At 35.8% G+C, this 13,143-nt stretch overlaps 1 protein-coding gene and 1 long non-coding RNA gene across 2 annotated transcripts; one reads left to right on the top strand and one right to left on the bottom strand.

The window, feature by feature from the left end:
* Nucleotides 1–4,552: 4,552 nt before the first annotated feature.
* LOC147515346 (uncharacterized) lies at nucleotides 4,553–5,233 on the bottom strand. The gene is made up of 3 exons (XR_015213416.1): nucleotides 4,844–5,233; nucleotides 4,672–4,743; nucleotides 4,553–4,573 (listed from the first exon to the last, which is right to left on the bottom strand). It is a non-coding gene; the product is annotated as an uncharacterized LOC147515346 (long non-coding RNA).
* A 1,838-nt stretch (nucleotides 5,234–7,071) lies between these two features.
* Nucleotides 7,072–9,250, top strand: LOC147515345 (beta-xylosidase/alpha-L-arabinofuranosidase 1-like). The gene is made up of 6 exons (XM_086592876.1): nucleotides 7,072–7,142; nucleotides 7,294–7,394; nucleotides 7,574–7,692; nucleotides 8,074–8,316; nucleotides 8,403–8,490; nucleotides 8,946–9,250. The coding sequence occupies exons 1-6, from the start codon at nucleotides 7,072–7,074 to the stop codon at nucleotides 9,248–9,250; spliced, it is 927 nt and encodes a 308-aa protein (XP_086449002.1).
* The last annotated feature ends 3,893 nt before the right edge of the window (nucleotides 9,251–13,143 follow it).

Raw genomic sequence — 13,143 nt, 5'->3', positions numbered from 1 at the left:
CAATACATTTGCATCCAATTTTTGATTTCCCGTTAATTATTTTTTATTGAAGTTAGTTTAATACATTTGCATCCAGTTACCAATTTCCTGTGAATTATTATTCTTTAACGTTAGTTCAATACATTTGCATCCAGTTTTTTTATTTCCCGTTAATTATTATTTTTAGATTAGTTCAATGCATTTGTATCGAGTTTTCAATTTCCCGTTAATTATTATTTCTTTAAGATTAGTTCAATGCATTTGCATCTAGTTTCTGATTTCCCGTTAATTATTCTTTTATGTTAGTTCAATGCAATTTCATCAAATTTCCGATTTTATGTTAATTATTATTTGAAGTTAGATTAATGCATTTGCATCCATTTTCTGATTTCCCGTTAATTATGTATTTGCATCCAATTTTCAATTTCTAGCTATTTATTCTTTAAGATTAGTTCAATGGATTTGTATCTGGGTTCTAATTTCAATTCCCGTTAAGCCATTATTCTATGATGTTAGTTCAATGCATTTGCATAAAGTTTTTTTATTTCCCGTTAATTTTTTTTTTTTTTTTTTTATCAGTTGCAATGTTGCATCCAGTTTCCGATTTCTAACTTTGTGGGATTCTCAAAAAATACCTTGAAATAATATAATAACATGTGATAAGTAATAGCATCATACTCTAACTAATCTGTGATTCTTTTTCCATATTGTGTATGTTTTGTGATTTTAATTCGTGAAATTCTAGCATTTCCCAAGTTATAAACGTCTTATTAGGAATCAACAATTTTTTTAGTTGATTTTACATGCAGCAATTTCAAAATTAATTAAAACAAATATTGGTAAGAAAAACTAATGACAATAATTAGTAACACCTCTTATGTTTTCCATGTCGTATATAACATTTTTTATAGACCAAAAAAATCGACAATTTTCTATTGGGTTTAATTTACATATCACAGTATCAAAATTAATTAAAAAAATTCGAGTAAGAAAACGTAATGATAGTAATTAATAATACCTCTTATGCTTTCAGTTATTTAATTTTGTCACGTCATAATGCCGTATGTAACTTTTTATAGACTGAGATGGCAGATTTTTGTGACTTGAGATTGTTCCTGATTGAGAGATCAACTGGTTCACTATGAAGATTTTTCTTTGTGGCTAATTTGCGATTGTTCTGTGATTAAGAAAATTGTTAGTAATGTAGATTGCCTGAACCTATTCGATCAGCAACAAAATGAGCAATAATTGCCCTGAAAACATGTACTGCAAGCACGAGAGAGAGAGAGAGAGAGAGAGAGAGAGAGAGAGAGCAGAGAGATGCCTACTTTGTCATTCATCATCTTCTTATGTGATCCTCTGAGCAATCTGTTTGAAGTATAAATCGTATCCCCTGCATTCAAGCATATCCAAATATTCAAATTGATCCTTGGAAACCATCTAGCTTGAGCCTAGCTAAGTAGTTTCTTTAGTATATAAAGCATTCACATTGTAGATTCCATATAACTAAAGTTCGTATCAAATCTCGCTAAACAGTGCATACACATACACAATAATTAAGAAAAATATAAATATATAATATAGCAATTTGACACTAAGAAACAAAATTAATTGCACATGGTCATCAAAAAACTTTTCTTTAAGCATATAATCTCTGTTACATACATACACATTTAAGGTATCTATCAATAATGTTACTATCATCTTATCAATTTTCACAAAAAGTATCTTAATTATTAATGAAAGAAGCATCAAAGAACAAAGTTAAACCCATAAATACAAAGAGTGCATTTTACAATGTACAATTCATTGTTCAAAGAGTGCAATTTACAATGTATGTATTGACATATTTATTAAACACTAAACGAACGACAGGAAGTAACAACTTTGAAAAGGCATGGCTTGACCATCATCTACAATGGATACAAACGGCACCCAACCCCACAAAATTCAAAATACCTACTTTAATTTGCAACTAAATAACATATGACTTATTAACACCAAAGAACAAATTAGGAAACTTGTTTGTTAATTTCCCAGTGGAACTAAAATTTAATTCATACAAAAATGAAATAAGAGAGAAAATCAGACCTAGAAGGCGGAACGTCCAGCTAACTAATCCAGTTTGAGAGCGAGTGCTTTGATGATGCCAAACCTCTATGTTTCTTCTCTACTTCATAGATAATATAAGCATGGACGGCACAATATCAAAGGGGAAAATAGTGAAGAGTAGGGTTTAGTTTATCACTTGTGGAACAGAGAAGGAACATTTTTCGTGCTATAAATTAAATCGTTGAGTTTTTGTTGGGTTTAGCTTTTCTTTTTCAGTTAAAGACTTCTAATTTAATCTTCCTGATTTCTCGTAATCCCCCTGTGACGTGGATAGCCTCACTGAGCTGAAAAGAGGACCAAGTCATGGTTTCTTGCTCTATAGCACATACTTAACTATAGAATAAAAGAAATCACACAATAGATTATAAGCACAGGATAACAATGCTGCGTTGATTTAAACCAATTCACACTTTCAATCTCAAGTTCAAGACTCAGGTTATACCAAATTAAATAGGCACCAAGTACCTTAATAGGCATGGAACATCATTAAGTCTCCTTTGAAGGTACTTGAAGTCTCATCACTATCTGTGTAGAATTGTAGCATGCTGAAAATATAGAAGCGTATCATAAACTGTGGCGTAACAATAGTTTTAGGCATCCACTCACCACATATTATATTGCCAGTACCTTTGACTACCTTACATGCCAAAAATAGAAGTAGAATTCATGCTTTTACACCAAGTACATAGAACACCCCCTTATCAAGCATCATTATATAAATTTGAATTTGAAAAATACATCATCATATAGAAATGCAAAAGCGGGGAGAAAGAGAGAAAGCAAGTATAGTACTTTTGGCTTAGTTAGTTTGGTCCGAAACAAAACTATAATATAGATCGTGATTTTGTACGCAAATAGAGCAACCCTGCAAATCCAAGTTGCACTATACATGTATATACTTAGTCAGCAAAAGAGTTGAACGATATGAGCAGTCAGTGATGATGTATATACATAGCTCATGACAACATACTAACTGATGACTAATTCTATCCGTCTAGATGAAGAAGTATGACTCTGTTGGGACTATTGATCTAAGTGGCGTATAAATTGCTTTGTTGATGTATATTTAGAATTAAAGGATGAATGCCAATGCAATGATGTCTGTCTCGAACCCATTTCAAAAGCATCCAACTTAACCTGGGACACTAAGTACTATAAGAATATAAAAATTAATGAAATGAAACAAAACACATAACATCTACCCCCCATTTTTTTATCGATAACAAAAGCTAAAAACCGAAGGACTAAAATCACAGTAATGGGTACCCACATACGTTAACCCGAATCACCAGTTGGTATTATGACATGCAATTGCCACATAATTGTAACTCAACTTATGAAATTATTGAAAGATATATACATGATATGTCATGCGAGAAAATTGGTTTGAATTTATCAAGATTTACTCCCTGTCTTTTGCTTTTTGCCACAAATTCTTGGTATTGGAGCAGTAAGTGGACTTAGTCTTTTTTTTTTTATGGTTGGCTTCCTTTGGGGCTAAAATTTCCTACTTCCTAGATGGTTTATTAAGAACTTTTGAAGAATAACCATTTGAATTTGAGGAGAAAGAAGAAAGAGAAAGAAACGTACCTGAAAAAGGTGAGGCTGAAGAGAAGTCCTTAGAAGGTGGTGAAGTGCATTGAACTCGCAAACCCAACCATCTTTCGTGTTGGGCTTTACATTCACATTGTTAGTGAAAAGATATCAGATGAGGTGGTGGGGAAAATGGTCAGTAGAGGGCAGAAATGGACTTCTAAGAGGGTATACATCATTCCTCAATTGTAAAAGCATTAGCTTTTATATTCGTGCATATATATTAAAACTTCTAGTCGTATATATTGGTACTTGTGATACATATAGTATAATCCCACACAGGGAATTTAAAGTTTGCATAATAATATTTAAGTTCCAAGAACAATTTGGGTTTTGTGTTGGATGCTCCAAATTTAAGATCTGTGCATCTTACTCGATTGATTTTTTTTAAAAAAAAACAAAAACAAAAACAAAATAGTAAAAAAGCAAATTTTACACTTTCTGTAGCTATGGAAAGCTAAATAGAGTTTGCGGACAACTCCATGAAGATTCCCATTTTCCATCACCCTGGTCATTCACCATAAAAGGTGTTTCAATCAATAGATAATTGAGTAAAGTACAAACACTTTCGATTCCTAGTATCCGAAGGTGGTACAAGAAAAATTCACAAAGTCGTGAGGGAGTGTATGGTTGAGAACCATTTTGGAGCTTGGATGGATCAAATGAGTCGTTGCTCAAGTCCCCGGGTAATAAACAAACAATAAGCTAGGCTGCATCCAAAGTAGTTAGACTTAGACGCTGCGTAAGAAGGAGACAAAAGGGATGCAAAAAAAAAGAGACATCAAATTTAATCGGATCTATTTAACATAAACTCTATCTTACACATAATTGAGGAAGTTTATTCTGTTAGATCAGTCTCGGACTGTGGAGCAGATTGTTTGCTAATTGCCTTGAAAAAAGAGAGAATAGTGAGAAAAGGAACATTGCCGAAATCTCGACCAACATGCGGCGACTACTACAGTTCAAGCAATAACATAGTTTTCTCACAGTTCGTTGAGGCTAGTAAGGTTGTTAAGGTTGGAAGGAACTGTCCCAGTTAGAGCGTTCCTATCAAGTCGACTGTTGAAGAGCGGAGAACAGTGGCATGTAAACCAACATAGATCAGAAGAAGTGAACAAACTATATAAAGGTGAGCACATATGATCAGAAGACAACTTACAGAATCTCGAGAGTCTTAACAACTCCCAAAGTGGTTGGAATCTCTCCAGTTAACCAATTGTCATTCAATATACTGCCAACAAAGACGCTCAGTGATTGCCCATAGAACAACAATTCTAAATAACTGTTTCATATTTCATGTCTTCATTGTGTTGAAAGAGTTTGCTAAACAACAATAATTTCACTGGCTGCTAACTCGAACACAACTGGACTTAATTTAGTTAAATTTCTTCGTCAGACAGAACTACGTCTGATATAAGCTAATGATGGATTACAAATTTTAGGTCTCACTTGCATCATTTTGAAGATATACACAAAGGAATTCCTCTTCATCAGCAGCCATTCCCTTGAAAAGCAAGCTTTCAAAAGCTCTTTTTTGCTGACACCATACTCAAAAAAGTTGTCGGGCGGCGGGGTGGCTCTTTCTTTTGTCGAAAGGGGTCTTTGAGTTCTTGCCCTTGCTTGCGGCCAACATGGAACGACTGGAATGCGTCTACAAATTCCTGGACAGAAACATAGGAATAGGGTTCGCCTTTATTGGCCCAATACTGGTGCTGATCTTTTCTTGATGTTACCTGTATGAGAAGAATTACAGGTCAGATCTTAACATTCTACTTAGTTTGACAGAATTGACAACTAAAAATGCATACAAAATTTATAATTCAAATGATAGGAATAGAATGTAATTGGTTGAGTAGTCTGCAACCCCCTTTCTTTCAGGACATCTAAAACCCTTGGCTTCAATGTCCGTTTGAAAGTAGAATAATATCATATGTTTCTGGTGCTGGCTGAAGCAGAGCAATTACTACAGTTCCACCAAAAATATGGATAGACTGCTGCAGGGAATTCACAATTTGGAGCTTTTCTATGTGAATTCAGAGGTGGAGAAAGAAACTTTTTGGAGACTCGTGGGGTTTAGAATCTTATTTGTGGGGGACTCACTGTATAATTCCTTTTTTCTCTTCTTATTTCCCGCGATTTTTTTTTCCATCTCCTAATTTCTCGTGAGTAAAAAGGGTACTTAAAAGTTGCTGACGTGGACACCTTCAGAGACCAGGAAAAGAGACTGCTATTATATATATAAAGATTATAAAAGTGCAAGTGATAAGAAGCAAACAAAAAAAGGGCTGATGTGTAAATTATGTGAATTGTAATAAACGAAACAAAAGCCCGTGTGCTAATGTGCTAATGTGTGGATTGTGATGTACTTGATGTACAGACTAATATCTCGTATACCAAAAAGGCAACAGTTCCAAAAAGGCAAAAAAAACAAGAAAATAGAAAACCCAACCGTACTGGTGCTCCTGTTTATCTCGTATTTATTCACCCATATATAAATCTAAAGAAATCCTTTCCTATCTATCCAAAAAAAAAAAAAAAAAGAAAGAAATAAACCCCTCACATATTTTACTTTTTCTCTCATCCATTCTCTATTACTCTATATTAAAATTTAAGTCTTCTACTCTTCTACCCAAACAAACAACTTTACACCTATCAGTTTTGTGGATGTAACTAGGTAACCCTTATATTATTTAATTTTTTGTCGTCTTTTTGTACTGATTCCTAAACCATATTATTTAGATTTTTATATGTTTGTGATTATTATTTTATTTTGTGAATATCATTGGTGGCTTATTTTAATTCGTGCAATTTCAATTAAATTGATTGGTGGTTTATTTTAATTGTTTAAATAGCTATGCTAAAGTATTTGGTCAAAGAAAAGTTGTTGTCCGCTCAACCAACTAGTAACACAAATCATGTTGTTAGTGTTGAAGTAGGATCCTCTTCAAAGCGAAATCACCAAGAAACTGAAGATGGTGGTGTTGAACAACCTATGTCAAAGCGGGTTCAACATAAAAATCGTGAAGAACTCAACTTGTCTAGTCTTTCGGGAGACCCTGGATTGAGGAACAAGATTTCATATTATCATCCTAATGATCATGACTCTGTGATAAAAGTATATTTGCTTAGGGGTTCTTGTCAGCTTAATCATACTTTTCCTCTAAGGACAATAGGTAAGAGGAACCGTCTTATATATATATATATATATATATATATATATATATATTACATTTATTGCAATTATTTTATATGATTATTTTACGTTCGAAATATACTTGTTTTGTGATCGGGTTTGAATTTTTAGTTAAAAAAAGTTAGTGTATTTTTTTTTTTATGCTTGGCTTCTGGGTGGCTCACCCTCACTTACATTCCTGGCTCCGCCACTGAATGACCGTGCCAGCTTGTGCCAATCCCAGGCTCTTAAATGATACTATCAGGGGATTGTGGGATCTTCATGGGTAAATCTATGTATATTAAGACTTCTACTTATAAGGCAAGGAAGATACTATTCTTTGCTAAAAAAATTGTTAAATCAATGTAGACAAACTATTGAAGACGAATACGTACAACATATGCCAAGTTGCTAATTGTTCTAGAACATCCATGCAGGTATATTGTAGCTGATTGCAATTCAGTTGAAGTGATGGTATTGGGTCACAAATACCTGAACGACACACTAGTAGATGCTGTTGCACAATCCCTTAATGCCGGTGCGTCCTTTTATCATCCTTCAGCACTAATCTAGCTGCTAAAAAGGTATAAAACCAAAGGTCCAGCGTTTCAAAATACTTCTAAATTTGGTTTAGGTAAATAACATGTATGTCTCCTCAGATCAATTCATGACATTCATGATAATATCTTTATACAAAAAATACTCGGCTCGATTTAGACTATGGAGACTATGTTCCAAAATATGGAGTGGAAGCCGTAAAGAAAGGGAAGGTTGCCAAAGCCCTTAAGAATCTGTATGTTGTGTTGATGAGGCTTGCTAGTTTGATGGTAGCCCTGGTAATTATGGTGCATTAGGAAGAGATAATATATGCTCGCTAGCCTCTTTAGAGTTGGCAGCAAAAGCAGCTAGACAAGGCATTGTGTTCCTCCAGAATGACAACAACATTTTGCCACTCCGCCCCCCTCCCCGTGGCCAAAAGAAGTTCACCATAGGCGTAGTTGGACATCATGCTAATTAATGCCACAGTCGCCATGATAGGGAATTATGCTAGTAAGTTTCACTTTTGTTTCTTTTGCTTTGTCGCCTGTCTTGTTTCCTCTAATATATAAGTAAATATATATATTTTTGAAAAAAGAAAAAAAAAATATTTGTGGTATTTTCAAGTAATAAAGGAAACCATTGTGGTATTTTCAGTGAAGAGTGGTGTTACTTGCCAGTATGTGACACCACTTGCTGGACTTGGAACCTATACGGATGTTAAATTCGCATCGGGATGCACTGATGTGAAATGTAAGAATGACAGTGGCATTAAGCCAGCAATAGAGGTTACTAGGGATATGAATGTGACAGTTTTATTTGTGGGACTCGACCTATTTGTTGAGGCAGAGAGTTTAGATCGGTCTGACCTAAGTTTTCCCAGATTTCAACAAGACCTGGTAGAAGATTTTGCAGACGCCAATGTGCTTAATAACGTTCCTCAATTGTGGTCATTTTCTCTGATGGAGGGATTGACATTACATCGTTACTGAACAACCCGAAACTTCAGCGGGCCTCTGCTATAGTCTGGGATGGTTATCCAGGTGCAGAAGGTGGTCGCGCTATAGCTGATGTCTTGTATGGAAAATATAACCCAGGTAAGATAATGCATATATATAGTTGATTCTATTAAATTAATGCATAAATGGCTAGCTAAATTGAATCTGATCACATTTATGTACTTCAATTCTATGTGTTTTGTTTCAACTATCTCTCAACTGGTCGGCTTCCAATCACATGGTATCCACACGAATACATAAGCAAGCTCCCCATGACTTCAATGCAACTCAGACCAGACACTGCAAAGGGTTATCCTGGAAGGACATATAAGTTCTATAATGGAAACACTGTACCATTTGGCCATGGCTTAAGTTAAACCACATTCAATTACACCAGCATTTCTGTGAAACCCAAAGTGCTTTCACTTGAACGACAACAGTCCGTAAGATGCAGACAAATTGGTTCCTTAAATGGAACAGTAGCCAAGTGCCCAGCAATCCTAGTTGGAGATTCAAAATGCCATGACATGGTGAAGATTGTTGTCGACATACAGATGGGGCACATGTGATGATGTTGTATACATCACCACCATCTTACATACCTGGAGTCCCAATCAAGAAAGTTGCTGCATTCCAAAGAGTGTTTGTAAAGGGTGGACAAACTTCTCTAGTGGAGTTCAACTTAAACGTTTGCAAGACATTTAGCATTATTGGTGAAGATTCTTATGAGTTGTTACCAACTGGAGATCACAACATTTTAATAGGAGATGACCAAACTTCAATCTCTGCCACGATTGCCTTATCGTTTAATTTGGTCTCAAACATAGGAGGCAAGCTCAGTAGATCAGAGGAATTTTGATTCATATACAATATCGCCAACAATAATTAGAAGATTTATTTTTGGTTTCTGGGAAGAGGTCAATTGAAAGATCTATCTTATCATGAAATAATGTAAACGCAGTCATGTACACTTGACGCAAGGAACATGTCAAACCGACAATTTTGTATTACAGGGAGAGGCTACATAATTGTAGATATGGTGATTTCAGTTTAACCATTCGGATGAGTGTACAAGAGTTCAACAAGTTTAGCAAGGGAACACGTTTTTTTATATATAAGTTCTTAAATAAAATGTTTCATTTTTACCCTCCTCAACAACGGTCATTAGAGTTAAACTGAAAGGAGGTACGAAATATTCTGTTACATGATCCAGTGCTCGTGAAAGCAAGGTGGTCTGCAACCTTATTGGTTGCTATAAACACACGATAGCCGCCTTAATGTTGTCACACGTACAGCAATGGTGCTCTTTCACTATTCTTCAATATGTTAACTGCTCTCAAAGGAATCCGATGCAACCTCAACCATGAGGATTTGAATCTTCTAACAACGTTGTAGCCAACTAGTATTGCTTTAAGCTCATGAATTAATAATACTAACCTTAAGCCTCCAACGCTAGTATAAGCTAAGTGCACCTCTCTATCAGAATCTCTTATTAGTCCTCTAATCCTCCCCCGTATGTTGTCTGTCAAGGATCCATATGTATTTAACTTTTCTATTCCCCTCTCTAGATTTTTCCATATGCATGCATTGAATTGGTTTTCTAGTGATCTGCTCTACTGTAAACGCCAATCTATCCAGTAGACTGACTTGAAAATTTCACAATTGCTAGAGACTTTGTAGGTAAATTCTCCTAATTGTTTGCCAATCTTGAGCAGTAGTGCTTCTAAACCTTCAATAGTTCCTCTCCCTCCATATATAACTTAAAGCTTCACAGCTTACAATTTCGGCCTCCATAGTATTTCCCTGACAAATCTTCAGATCATGAGTATCACTAGGGGCTTGAACAGTGAGACATATATGTTGCTTTACACTACTCGATCCATAGTGCTTTTGTATATTTGCACTTTGAATTATCTCTTGAGTTGTTGCAGAAGGGCAACGAGATTAGTGCAACACTGTTCTTTTATTTAACCCATCTTGAGTAGGCACATCACCAGAAAAAAGTTGCCAAGCTGCAAAAGAATGCTTAGGAACTACTAACTTTCCACAAACCATATTATACCATCTTATTGTTTCCCTTGGATTTGGATTTTGATAGTAGTATAAGTAGACTTTAATTCATAAATACCATTACGATGAAGGGTCCATATAATTCTGTCTTCTTCAAGAATAATTTTCTTTAATCTCTGTTGCTAAGATATTCTCCTTCAGTATGCTTTGTGGTAAAGCGTGCACCATAGAATTACATACATTGCCCATCAGTTATTATATTCACTCATTTATTGTTGCATCCATAAGGAGAAATAAAGAGTTCCATGCTGTTGCCTCTTCCTTTAGAGGGGTATCCTTGCACCATATATCATGCGAGAGCAAAGTGGTGGTTTATGTAGATATTATATGAGATAAATTCCCTAGCTATAGGTCTCATATCAAGTATACTCCTCCAAAACCCAAGAACAATTCTTTGGTATCTTTGTTAGTCCAGAAAAATGTTAACTTGTCTTTAAGATTCTAATTCCATGTTCACTACTGTACATGCCCACAAGTTACTTGGAAACCACCTTATTAATAACTAGGCCACAATATGCTGAAAGGTTCCAAACTTTGAGTTCAAGAATACCCAGACCGGCCTCCGATCCTAGCTTCCTTTTTGGTGAGACTAGTGCACTTCCTGCTTGCATGATGCATCTTGTTCTTCATATTAAGTCGACACCATAATAATCTGCTTCAAACTTTTGCAACTTGTTCTGATACAGTGAGTGGGACAAATTTCTTTTGCCCAATAATACACATGAAGTGTAGAGAGCGCTGAGTGAATAAGCTGCAATTTCCTCACATGAGATTAGACTCTTGACTTCCAATTTTGAATTCTGTTAGTTAGTCACACTCTCTACTAGTGGTTGGCACTCATGTATTCCCAGTCTTGAGGATATATACTAGATAGACGCAACCCTAAGTAAGTGATAGGAGGCGTAACTAAGGTTACTCCTATAGTATTTGCCAGAAATTGGCTCTAGGCTTGGTTCATGCCTCCTACAAAAGGTGTGGCTGTCGTATTATTAAGCCTCAAGCTTGTTGCTTAGCTTGTGTAAACCTATTGGCCAGTTCACCATTTAGATTGCATATTAGGTCTTTAGAACTAACAAGTCCAAACTTCAGTGGAGTAACAACTTTTGGAAGAGCCAATGTGTTCCTAAGCAAGCTACTATACTACCACCAGGATGGCTGTCCAACAAATTCTGCCCATCAAAATCTTCAATTACGTGCTTTGTAACTCCAGTTTGAAAAAATGAATGGACTTAATAAATGACGAGAAGTATCAGCGTCCCTGCTCATTTGAAGAAGGTTCTCCAAATCTCCTGGCAGCTTTCAAGATTCTCCTAATAAGCAGAGAGGAATTAATGTTGAGCTCTCTGCCATTTGTGGCTTCAATATACATTGGCACGATAGTACAAATTCTCCTTTTCCATTAAAAGTCGGTGCAAGTCTAGTAAGTTTATCTGTTAGGAATCATACTTTTGTATGTCACATAAATTGAGTATGTCACTTAAATCATTAAAGTGTCTTTTTTTTTTTAATTTTTTTTTATTATTATTTTATTATTAATGGTTGGATTTGGAAATGAGACTTACTAATGTAGATTGAAGTCATGGAAGCAACACTTAGTCGAAATCTACACTTTATAGAACCCTAAAAGTCTCACCTTTATTGATAATCACTCAATAGTTCATAAACACAAACACAACTACTCAAAACCTAATTACAAGTCCTTATTTATAGGGGAAATTTGTCCAAACCCCCCACTTTTGTCACCACTTTTGAATAAACCCCCCACATTTGTAAACATCACGATTTCGCCCCACGTCGTCTGACTTCCATCCAAGTTTCGTTAGTATTTCACCTAATACCAAAATTACCCCTGAATTAAAGGTATAACGGGTATTTAATCACATCTTTTTCAAGTGTAAATATAAAAAGCCCGTACCCACTAGCAATAAAGCAACAACGAAACTAGTGAGCTTACGGCCCATGGGCTTGGACTCGACTAAGGGGCGCATGCCCTCAACATCAGCAACCCTAATGTTCTACATCACTCTCCCCATGTTGAAGAAGCTTGTTGACATGAAAACCCACCAATATGCAAAAGCTTTTCAAACTTCAAACTTGTATACGTCACTCTCCCGTGGTTCTGAGGAATTCTACCTCGAATCTTGCCAAAATATCGGCTCAAATGAATAACATGGCACCACAATGCTGCTAGTACTCCTTTCTTGAAACACAACGGATACTAGAAGTCACGAAGTATGCGTTGAAGTGTTTTGTGGCTGCGAGTAAAAACCTTCTCCAAATTGGTTAGAAAAGGATCAATATAACCACCACTTTGTGCTTGTTGAATTGGAGGAACAAGACCTTCATAGATCTGGTCAGCAGGATGTCTTTGTTGCAAAGGAAGGTGTTGAACTTGCTGATTTCGTTTGTTATCACGCTCAAGACATGACACAATGGCTTCATAAATTCCTTCCTTCTCTTTGTTGTCATTGACAACAACCGGTGTTTTATGTTGGGCTATAGAAGCTCCACCAACGATGGGGGGTTTGGGCTGCAAAAGCTCCACCATAGCCTCCCTAAGTCGACTAGTCGCTTCTTCTAATCGATCAAACCTGTTTTGCATCAAGGCTTCTCTCCACTCTTCTAATCGAGCAACCCGTACTCTAGGGGTACGGTTAATATGAATCCATGAGTTCTCCATGA

This window comes from Coptis chinensis, chromosome 2 (assembly GCF_015680905.1).
Source record: "Coptis chinensis isolate HL-2020 chromosome 2, ASM1568090v1, whole genome shotgun sequence".
Classification (NCBI taxonomy): Eukaryota; Viridiplantae; Streptophyta; class Magnoliopsida; order Ranunculales; family Ranunculaceae; genus Coptis; species Coptis chinensis.
The sequence above is the reverse complement of the archived record's forward strand: the minus strand, read 5'-3'. Positions and strand labels throughout refer to the sequence as shown.